An 11,485-nucleotide genomic window follows, 5' to 3' on the forward strand; every position below is an offset into this window, starting at 1 on the left:
CATTTTTCATGGAGAAAGAAATCACTTCCCAACCAGCTCTGTTGCCCACCTTTCTGTAACACAGGAAAATAGCGGAGTTCAGTCTCCAGGCCTGTGGACTTGGAATGTTGACAAGCCCTGACTTCATCTGAAAATATTTTAAATTAAAACATTATAAATCACAATCCAATTTGACAGCTTCCCCAACTATTTTACAAATAACACTTCTGTAGCAGTGGACACAGTCAACTAACCAAAAGCAACTAGAATACAGACAAGTAACCAGCGTGGTCAGATGAAAACATAATGATTGCACAGAGCTATTTTTCATTGGTGCCCTGAGTGCCACGGATTGACAGCTAACTAACAGGAAGAAGAGATTGTAAACCAATAGGGGAACGCTTTTGTATGACCAATCAAAAGCTGTCTTGCACAGCCTTTTTAGAAAACTGAGGCTTAAGGTGGTAGCCTTCTCGTCTGCCTGCCCACTCCAAGCCGCAAGGAGCCTGCGCGTTCGGTGCAGACCGTGCCATAGGTTAGCGAGAAGGAGAAGAAGAGTTACAGGCTGCTAGGTTTGCCTGCGTTACTTGCTAGCTGGAAGTTGCCTGCTCATGTAATGCACTCACTGACTCAGGAAATCAGAAACTTCTCCAGGAAAAATCTTAAGAAGCAATGCACAAGGGTAACAACTTTAACGGGGAAGAGGATTACAGAGACATGGAAAGATGCCCGAATGCAGGTGGTGGAAGAAGCAGAGCCAAGTGATGGGTTCGGTTGTGGTTACGTTCAGGACCTTAGCTTGGACCTGCAGGTTGGCGTTATTAAGCCCTGGTTGCTGCTAGGTGAGTGACCGTTTGAATTTAAATTTGCATCCCTGTTAAATGCCTGCTCCTGCACGGTCCTGAGCACCAGCCAGGGGTGCTTAGCTCCCACGAAAGTCAGTTGGAGTTGACGCCGATGCACATTTCCATAGAGTGCTCAGGACCATTCAGGATCAGGTTCCAAGAGATTACTATCTTTGCATTCACACTGAAATATGACTTTCTTTATGCTTGCCCTCTTGTGTTTCTGCTCATGTTGTTTTATCCGGTTAAGCAGATGGAAAGTTGGATTTATTAAACTCGGATGAGAAGTCACTATTCACAGTGTAAACATATTTAGATTGCATTATTAAAATAACTCATTTTCCCCAGGGGGAAACAAATAACTAACTTGTTTTAAAATTAAGTAGGATATTTGCTTTGTCTGTTTATATTTTGACAGCTCTATGAAAATAGTGTGATAATGAGTCCCTTCTCTTTACAGGCTCACAAGATGCTGCTCAGGATCTGGAGACAATGAAAAAATATGGGGTAACGAACTGCCTAATAATGACTATAGACTGTCTTATATTTAACACTTGCTAGTGAGAATGCTTTTTTAATCATTAGAGAATGTTAGTTTTCTGACTTTTCCCTTTAAAAATGTTATATCTAGTTTAATGAGGTTGCTACTCAAAAGCTTGCATCTGATCCATGCATACAGTCGTGATGGGTGTTTGTGGGTTTCACAAGAAACATGAAATGTCAAGGTTAGCTGTTGTTTAAAGTTTGATTTATTATAGAACAGATTATATGCATCTCAAACTGTGTTTTCATCAGTCCTCAGATACTAAGCAGGGTCAATGAGCCGGCTCAGTGTTCATATGGGAGATATTCAAGTGGGGGGGAAAGGGGGGGATGGGACACATATGGTCCTGAATCTTTCCCCAACTTTGGTCCCTTTCTAGGTCTCTGGTGGTCTAATGAGAGTGAATGTACTCCAGGGGGCATTCCCCTGCTGCAGGGCAATACCCTGGCAGTATAGGGACTGTATGGATAACCTTCTGCCACCTTGCCATAACTTAGAGTAGTCTCCAGCCAGGCCAGAATTCAGACAGTGCCAAAATGGCATAAGGCCACCTTTTCCCTGTCCTGCCTAGTCTGTACCTGCTGTACCATGAGGCCCCATGCTCCAGTAAGCAATGCTGGTGACTCAATAAGTGCACTGTTAACCGGTTCTCCAATGTCCCAGCATAAATCTAGGAGATAGTTTGCTGATGGAGGTGTTGCCTCCTCAGCTGTAGGGCTGGCTAATATATTTGGAGCACCCAATACATTTATACTCTTATCCCTCTAATTTTTTTTCTATTCTTCTCCTGTGCTCTGCTATCCCCCTCTTTTGTTTAAAACCCTTACGCTAGCTGGTGTAGTTAGGGTGAGGGCAACAGATATTCTCTCTTCATCCCCTGCCGAACAGATGTTCTCTCTTCATCCCTGTGTGGGGAAGCAGTAGCTCTTCCATTATATGATTCAGCATGAGGGTGAAGGCCTATTGGCCAGATCTTTCCCCAGAGTGCCTAATATTGCTAGCAGGCAAAGGTCTGGTAGAGCACCAGTCAGCGCACCCAGGGAGCAGAAGACCCTCACAGCCTTAATTTAATTTGGGCCCCTCTCCACATTCAGCTGGGATGTTTTTGCCTAATCATAGTCATTCAAGATCCCATGGCTCCTTTCTACAAGGTGTCAGTCTTGCCAAATTCAGTTTGGTTATTCAGATTCTACCAGCCTAAAAATTCCCTTAGTAGTTTATTGGATATGGAATTCTTCATATTATTTCATTATCTGTTACATACTGTGGCTATGCACTCTTAAATAGTAGGTTCATTCCACCCCAGAGGTGGCTATGTGATAAGTGAGGGGATTCCTATAAGTAGTTTGCAAAGGATTTTGGGTGCCTTCTTTATGAAAGGAAATAGATAACCTAAGATGCAGACTTTAACCTGTAGCAACAACAACTTCTCAAAGGTTCATTTTCAGAAGTTTTCTACTTGAAACATCATCATTACCTTAATGCGTAATTCTTCTTTTGTTAAGATGGACTGAAAAAAACTGAAATGCCACTTTATACATTTTAACACTTGACTATCTTTTTGAATCCACTTAAGATTTTATCAAGTCAGAAACACAGACAGAATGTCTGAATAAAATTGAGTACTACTATTTGATGTTCCAACTGATGTCCGCTTAATAGATAATGCTATTTTTGTTCTTGTCCATTTTGCTTGTTGTCTTCATAAACTACCTTTTTTTGGCTTAGGTTACTCATGTCCTAAATGTGGCATATGGAGTTGAAAATGCCTTCCCCAATGACTTTATATACAAGAACATTTCTATACTGGATCTCCCTGAGACTGACATCACATCGTATTTCCCAGAATGTTTTGAGTTTATTGAGCAAGCCAAGATGCTGGTAAATCAATATTTCATAGTATTAGTTATCCTGGGTATGTGGCAATAACTTAATACAGTTTCCTTTGGTTAAAAAAAAAACCCAACAACCATCAATCATACTTTTCTTAGAGTGATCAAATATTATTTACTGTTATCTACTTTTTTTTTTTTGGTGCAGTATTTCTTAATTTGATCTAGAGCAATAAGTGACTTTTTGATAAGCAAGTCTTAACATAGGTCCAGATCCCTCTTCCAGGAGTAAAACCTGCAGGGGAAAAAATAAAGCTCTATAAGCTTCCCATTGTAGAGTTTCCAGAATTCATCCACTAGGGAGGCAGTGTTTTGACATACCAGAGAAGAAGCAGGGAGTTTGGCAGTGCCCCTGGAAATCAGTAGGGTTTTGCTGGCTTCTTCCAGTTGTCAGGGATACTTCAGCCTGTTACTGTCCCTTGAACCCTCCCTTAAAGGTGAAACACACTAAACTATGAATTCAAGATAAAAATAGTTAGAGCACACGTTAGTAACTGCAAACCATCCCTGTTCAGCAAATATTTACTGAACAGGGATAGACATAAGCTTGTGTTTAACTGCTTTACTGAATCAGTGTCTAACTGCATGTCAAAATTCCTGTAAAAGAACAAAAGTAGGAAATGGGACAAAACTCTCAGGGCTGCATGGCAGCTTTCATTTCTGATATTCTGTTCTGTGTACATGCACTAAACTGATCTCAGTTCTGATTTCCTGGTCTCACATTCTGTAGAAATGAGATCTACGAAGCTAGTCTGGGAACAGAATTTTGCTCTGTTTTAGGTTGATTCCTTTTTCTACAAGAATTCAGGCAATGTCAGGGTAGAGAGGGGGAAAAAAAAAAGATTTTGCATCTCATGCCAGAACTATTAAAAAGCGTTGTAGGCTCTACAGATAATCAAAGTCCTCTCTGTCTGTTACATGTTGAATTACTATATTTCATACAGGCCATTGACTTTAACAGTGCAAGAAGAGAAAATGCCTTGCCAGTCAAACCTGGTTCTGGATTATTCCACCAGATCTATCATGTTCATTATTTACATAGCTTAGGATAAAGGAAGGTAACATTGCCCCATCCACTTTTGTGTCACATAGTGTTCTTTCTTTCTGACATATCCTTTACAAGTTACCTAAAACGGGGTTTCACTTAATGACCTCCTTCAGGTTTCCAGTTATGATTTCCATTTCATTCTTAAATGAGACTTGCCAGCTTAGTGTCACTGCTCCACTTCAGAAGTTAATTTTCCGGTTACTTCTCTATAGTCAGCGGTATTCTTATAAAGCCTTTCATGGCAATACTAATATTTCTATACTGCAAGATGTTTGTGTGTTAGACTGCCAGGAGATTAGGTTTTGATTAGATTAGAACAGTGGTCACCAACCGGTCAATCGCGATCGACTGGATGATCCTAGAGGATCTCCCAGTTGATTGTGATCTCCGGTGGTAGCTCAGTGTGGCGAGTGCTTAGGCTACCCCAGCCCCCCACTGCTCCCAGAAGTGGCCACTGCGGCTCTGTGGCCCCGGGGGGCGTGGAGGGTGGCAGGGGTCTCCCTCGATGCGCTGCTCCTGCCTGCAAGCACTGCCCACGCAGCTCCCATTGGCCGTGCTTGCGGAGAGGGGCGGCGTGTGGAGCCATGTGCCCCCCGCCCTCCCCACCCCAGGGGCCGCAGGGGCTTGTTGGCCCCTTCCAGGAGCGGTGTGTGGCCGGGGTAGGCAGGGAGCATGTCTTAACCTTGCTGTGCCCGCCACCGACCGGGAGCCACCGGAGATAAGTGCTGCCCAGTGGGAGGCTGTACCCTAACCCCCATTCCTGAGACCCCTTCCGGAGCCAGCACCCCGTGCCCCCTTCTGCACCCCAAACCTTCTCCTGCACCCCAACCCCCTTCCCCAGGCTCAGCTCAGATCCCCTCCTCACACTGTGAACCCCTCAGCCCCAGCCCAGAGCCTGCCCCCCCTCCCAAACACCAACCCCCTGCCCAGGCCTGATGAAAGTGAATGAGGGTGGGGGAGAGCGAGCGACGGAGAGATGGGCAGATGGAGTGAGCAGGGCAGGGTTTTGGGGATGGGGCGGGGTAGATCATGAGTTGCCCTTAGATTCAAAAAGTGATCTTGGGCGTAAAAAGGTTGGAGACCACTGGATTAGAATAAACTGTGGTCCATGGAGCACTTGCTGGTAGTCTGCAGAGAGCTGGCTGGTCACATGGTGATGGATCCTCCTATTTTTAGCAGCAAAACAGCACTGACAGATAGCTAAAATATGTTAGAAACTCTCCTATTATTTCTTTTCTAAATAAGCAATTGCTGTAATTGCTAAAGAATTATTATTTGGTCACCTGCGGGAGGGGAGATTAATGGGAGCCTTAATGAAGGGGAATGTGGACCATGAGGAACTCTGTGTTAAAATTCAATAAAAGGTTAAGAATTTCTGGATTAGAGAATATAAACAAACACTGCACTGTTCGTAAATTCACTGACAGCTAGTAAGAAAGGACTGAGTGTCCCAAACTAACAACCACTGAGGTCTATTGTGTTCTTGGTTCAAATGGGATCAGATTATCAAGAGACTTCAGCATCCATAGCTGGGGTAGATTTTTCAAGAGCTCAACTCCCAACTAGGTACTGAAGTAAGTGAGCAGACTTTCAAAAGCACATTAGGTGACCCATGTAAAGTCCATCCTTTGATTAAATGGTGATAGGACTTAATTTAAATGTCTTTGTGTGATATTTTTATTTAATAACTACTATGTATAACTTTAAATTTATTAGCCCAGATCAGTCCTGTCCTGCAGGGGTCTTGGGGAGGAGATTTCAGCCATGGTTTCCTTGTGAAGATCTCTCCACATTGTTGCATTGGGGAGGTACATTCCCCGCAAGAAAAAGGTAGTGAGTCACAATTCAGTGCAACAGGAAAAGAGCCTACATGAATGCCAATAAACACACCAGATAAAATCCCAGCTGTAACAAGGGCTCTGGCAGGTACCATCCATGTAATCCTTCAAATCTTACCAAGGGATTTTTCTGTTGTTGCAGTTCATAGCAACTCTTAGCTCAGAACAAGCACACCAATAAATCATTGATTCTCTCCTTCATACGGTTTGGGCCTTGATCTTGTCCTCATGTAACAGGTGATCAGGTCTGTCACAGTTTCAGGACAAAGCACTTCAGGGAGAAGCTTCAAAGGGCTGTGTTCATGTATAACTGGAGTAGATACATTTGCATAAACCTCCCCTTAGAGGTTACCTAGGAAACCCCTTTTAACTTTCTTTGTCCCAAAAGTTTGTTCTTGTCTGCCACATATTTACAACTGTACTTCCAGGGTTTACCCTGACCATGTCTCCCCCTAGAGAAGTTACATACAATCCCACAATAGTACATAAACTTTGTATTTATAATACAATGGACTCCAAAGCTATGCAAACTTAATTGAGTAAGATCTCCCAAAGATATTTCAGAAAATTGCCTTATCTGTCATATGAGAGGACCCACCCCCAGACATGGTAGTTCTCCAGGGATCTATTATAAGCCATGCAGAGTCCCTATGCCTTTGTCCCAGCTTCTCATCCCCAGTAAGGCCACCTCCTCCAGCTGCCTGGCCCGAAGATACATGTGGAACCATAGCTGCTCCTGAAAGGAGCAATCTGTGTTTTCCTAGTTGAAAAATTCCAAGGAAATTCAGCAGTGAAAATTGCAGTGTTTGCAGTCTCTTACATAGGTTATTCTGGGTTAGGAGAGAACTGGGCTGAAAGGAACATGGGACTGTACCCTTATAAACCAGTTCAGATTGCAGATATGAATTGTTCTGTTTTTCACATTTATGCTGCATTCCTGTTGAATGCAAAATTAATAAGACTAATGTGCCAAGTTCAAGCAAGCTGTAGAGTTATAGCAAGGAAGAATAAGGTGGCCCATCATGAAATGTGGGTTATTGATTTTGCATATGTTTGTTCATATTTAATAGTTCTTGGTTCTAGTCCAGGCATGTAGCCATCTGATTTGTTGCAGTATGCAGCATAGCTCTCATGAAAAGAAAACTGCATAGCAACAATAGAGTATTAGCACAAAGAAGAAGAAACTGAATCCCTTCAATGATGCATCAGTTAAATGCAGACTCTAAAGAAATTACAGTGATTTAGCAAAAATTAATCTGATTTTTTGTTTCTGTTTTTGGTTTATATTTTTACCCCTTTTCATTGTTTATTTTTACCAACTTAATTCCTGATAACTTCCTCAAAGCCTTGTGTTAGATAGTGATCTCAGTTACGCTGGTGTAGATCTGGAATAACTCCACTAAATCAATAAAATTACTCCTAATTTACAGTGGTGTAACTGAGACCAGAATGTGGCCTATTGGTTTTTAGTGTTTAATTTGAATTGTGACTGGGCACACTGGAACAGAAAACAACTGTTTTATTAGCAATAAAATAAATGTAGGTTTTAAAATCTCATAAAATCTTTCTTAAAGAGCAATCTCATATATGTTTTGCCATTGACATTCTCACAGTGCGTTTAAATGTATATCTTTTAAAAATAGCTGCTCACCACACTGCTACAGTGCATGACCAGGAAGTGAACTCCTCTGAATATGAAAAAGTTAATCAAGACTGTAAACAATGTAAAGAGGATGTGCATTTTGTTGGGAGGAAGAATGGTCTTGGAGTTAAGGCAGTAGACTGGGACTCAGGAGATTCAGATTACATTCCCAGCTGTTCCATAGGCTTGCTGTGTAAGCTTCGGCAAGTCACTTAATCTCTCTGGTCTCAGTTCACCACCTGTACAGAGGGGATAATTATTCCTTTCTCCCACACTTGATCTGTTTTGTATTCTCTTTGAAACATAATTTTACTCTGTGTGTACAGCATCTAGCACAATAAGGTCCTAATCTTGATTGGGACCCTTAGGTGATACTATAATAATAATAATTAATATAATAATTTCTGGATGGGAACCTTGCCATTTACAAGGTCTTATTTCCCCAGTGAAACTTCCATTGACTTATTACACATTAATAAGGGGCTGTCAAACCAGGCCTTCGGGTATTTAGAATATAGATTAAGAATATATGTATACTTTTAAGAGGTCTGTCACAGTTTCAGTGTCTTCATTCAGCAAATGGTGCTAGTGATTTTTCTCAATGGAAATGAGATATTTCATATGACTGGACCTCTTGCCAGGTCACAGACTAAGCTGCAGGCATCACAAAGTTTGTGTAAGGTAAATACTAACTTTTTTTGCTTTACAACAACTTTGATAGTCTTTCGGTTTCCCATCAGTTCCAAAGATAAAAAGTATTTCCTGTGATTTTTCTAGATGGTGGCTTCCTTTTTAATTGTTAAGTAATCTCCATTATTTTTATCAGAACAGCAACATCTTTAAAAAGTTGTTCAGGATGTTCAAAAATGTTGTTCAGACAAGGTTCAGGCTGTTCATTTAAAAGAAGTATTATTTATTATTTAATTAGAGACAAGCCTGAATGTAACTCCCAGAATGAACCCCTGTGAACCTGAGGGAAGTTCAGATCTGGATCAGGGTCAGAATTTTGCACCTCAGGTCTATCTCTAGTCATGTATGCCTAATTAAAGTACAAAATAGAGTAGATAGCAAATTTGTTTCTATTCATTACATATGTTTCTTTAAGGTCTGTTTTGACAGAGCTATTCATGAGCCTGATCCAGCCTACCCAGAGTCCTCACAGTTTGTACAGTACTTGGCACAACCGTGTCCTGGTCCAAAACTGGGGCTCCGAGGCACGACAATAATACAATTAAATAATAATGATGAATGAGTGTTGAGTGTGCAAGGAATGTGGGACTGGACCTGCAGGATTTTCAAACACTTGCCTCTGTTTTTGCAATCACAATTTGCCACATTTCCTTGTCTTTAGCCTGATTACAAAACATAGATAAGTTCCTCTCCACACTACAAATCAGACCCATGTTGAAATTGGCAGCTCCTTAGTTTAAAAGGGATGGGGCTGGTGGCAGGGCATTCTCCCTGTGGGAGCCTTGACTCTGGGACTTGCTCTCCCCAACACCATTAGTCTGACAGAGCCTGGATTTCTTAACTTTCAGGGCAAGCTGCAAGGAATCTATTTTAGGGAGTGAAGAGGAATGGCTTGAGGGATTTAAGTGTAATTGATTTCAGGATCTTTGTATAGAATGGGAGATTCTTACCTTCAAAAGAGGCTACTTATGTTATTACTTGGCTGTTGTGAAGCAGCTTTGGTCCGTAAAGTTTTTTGTTTAGGGCACTTTATCCTTGTTTGTAGCTATTGATATTTATACAATGCTTAGAGCTAGACAAGGTGCTTTTAATAAACCAAAATAAACAGTAGGAAATGTTATATGAAATCTGTCACTGCCTGTATAATAGATAGTAATACGGTATCTCAAATGACTAATGTGTTTCGTTTTCTCTTGAAGGATAGAGTGGTGCTGGTTCACTGTAATGCAGGAGTTTCTCGTGCTGCCGCAATCATCATTGGTTTTCTAATTAATTCAGAAGGACTCAATTTTGCTAGAGCATTTTCTTGGGTGAAAAATGCAAGACCTGCTATCTGTCCGAATCCTGGCTTCATGGAGCAGCTTCACAAGTACCAAGAGTGCAGTAAAAAGGCAAATGAAAGCATAAATGATCACAAATGAGAAAATGAGAGAAATGCATGCAACTATCTGTGTGGTTATACTGTAACAAATGTGCTGACATAGCATACCTTAAACTGTCGTTTCTGAATTTAAAGATCTATGTATGAGGGGAGGGTAAATACATTTCCCACACAGTTAATTCTTCAGCTTTTTAGTCTCAATGGACTGTTACACTTGTTGGTCCAGACATCAAGTTGCTAAGAGACCAGCTTTTCCCCTGATATTCTTCCACTGACTTCAGAGATAATTTGGCCCAAGGACACATTTTTTTCCCCCAGAGTGGTGAGAAAATGATCAAACAAGTTCTGGTTTGTTTGAAATATCAGATAGAAGAGAATGGTAGGTTTTCATTGAACTGTCTGTGAAAGTAGCAATAGAAAAATAAAATAAAATGCAGGCTCAGATAATAGTTTCCCCCATCTACTTTAATACCACGTCCAATCTTTATCCATTCTAGCTGGTTGTAAAATCTAGATAATAAACTGTTCTTATAACAAAATGCCTCTGTTTTGTTCTTAAGTTGATCTTGCAAGGCAAACAGATTTTTACTGAATTCTGTGGGTTAGCCAGACAGTAAGGAGCCTTCTCTTCCTTTGCATCCTGTTCAGGGGCCAGCCACAAGCCTCCTTAAGAATAAAGAAAGTGCTTCCTGCTGGAGCTTTCAGTGATACTAGTCTCCAAAACAGGAGGGGGAAACTTACCTCTTCCTCTTTATCTCCTGCAACACACAGTATAGTTAGGTCTGCTCAAAAAAGAGTTTACTTTTTCAAAGGGTGCTGTTCCAATGTGCTCTACCCTGAAGCTGTCCACTCTCTGTAAGCCCCAGAATATGGTTACAGACTTAAAACCCACAATGTTGTGTACACTTCCTTACAGAACAAGGACAAAATATTGCCCTCATTTACACCCATTCAAACCAGTAATATAAACTGGTTTAAAACTGAAGATGGAGATGACATAAAGAAGCAGTACCAAAAACAGAAGGTTGAAGCTGAGATACCTAAAAGAGGCAGGATGGTCAAACAATTAGTAATCTTTTCTTTAAAGTTCTTCATCTCATCATTATCCTGCCAGCTCTCATATTTGACAAACAACTCAAAGGGAGAAATTCAAGAATAAATAGGTGTGAAAAGCATTAAAAGATTAATTTCTTTACCACAGGCACTATTGTTGGTTTCGTGATTCAACATTTCTGATTTTCTTAATTTGCAGTAGAAATGAAATAACACAGGATTTGGGTGGGTCAAGTATAAATGTGTATTTAAAAATGAGGGAGAGCTAAGAGGTTTGTTATAAGTATATAACATGCCTGCCTTTGGGCACCAGTAACCTGACTTGCAGTATTTCCTACAATGGGTTTAGGAAATGTCACAGTATATTTAATTATATTAAGCAGTAGGTATTGATATTTTTAAATGGTGACCATTGTATTAGTGTCTCATATATGTATGTTTTTGGCAAACTAATCTAAGTAGGAGCTTTTATCAAAAGCTAAACCAGAAAGCGTATCTCAAGCATATTATCAGTAATGTCAGCAATGTTCTCAAGGCTCAGTAGGATTTATTTTGTCCTAAAAGTCCATGGTC

At 40.9% G+C, this 11,485-nt stretch overlaps 1 protein-coding gene across 1 annotated transcript; it reads left to right on the plus strand.

Moving 5' to 3' along the window:
- The first annotated feature begins 412 nt into the window (after positions 1 to 412).
- DUSP19 (dual specificity phosphatase 19) lies at positions 413 to 10,395 on the plus strand. Its single transcript, XM_073306097.1, has 4 exons — positions 413 to 821; positions 1,285 to 1,331; positions 3,097 to 3,249; positions 9,678 to 10,395. Exons 1-4 carry the CDS (start codon positions 596 to 598, stop codon positions 9,897 to 9,899), a joined length of 648 nt encoding a protein of 215 aa, XP_073162198.1. The 5' UTR covers positions 413 to 595; the 3' UTR covers positions 9,900 to 10,395.
- Positions 10,396 to 11,485: the final 1,090 nt, after the last annotated feature.

This window comes from Lepidochelys kempii, chromosome 11 (assembly GCF_965140285.1).
Source record: "Lepidochelys kempii isolate rLepKem1 chromosome 11, rLepKem1.hap1, whole genome shotgun sequence".
NCBI classification, from domain to species: domain Eukaryota; kingdom Metazoa; phylum Chordata; order Testudines; family Cheloniidae; genus Lepidochelys; species Lepidochelys kempii.

What these genes read in the sequence shown, in the direction of transcription:
- DUSP19 (XM_073306097.1), top strand. Translation starts at nt 596, where the DNA reads ATGCACTCACTGACTCAGGAAATCAGAAACTTCTCCAGGAAAAATCTT. An exon ending in AGACAATGAAAAAATATGGG is followed by an intron (nt 1,332 to 3,096) that starts GTAACGAACTGC and finishes TTTTTGGCTTAG; the next exon opens with GTTACTCATGTCCTAAATGT. An exon ending in TTGAGCAAGCCAAGATGCTG is followed by an intron (nt 3,250 to 9,677) that starts GTAAATCAATAT and finishes TTTCTCTTGAAG; the next exon opens with GATAGAGTGGTGCTGGTTCA.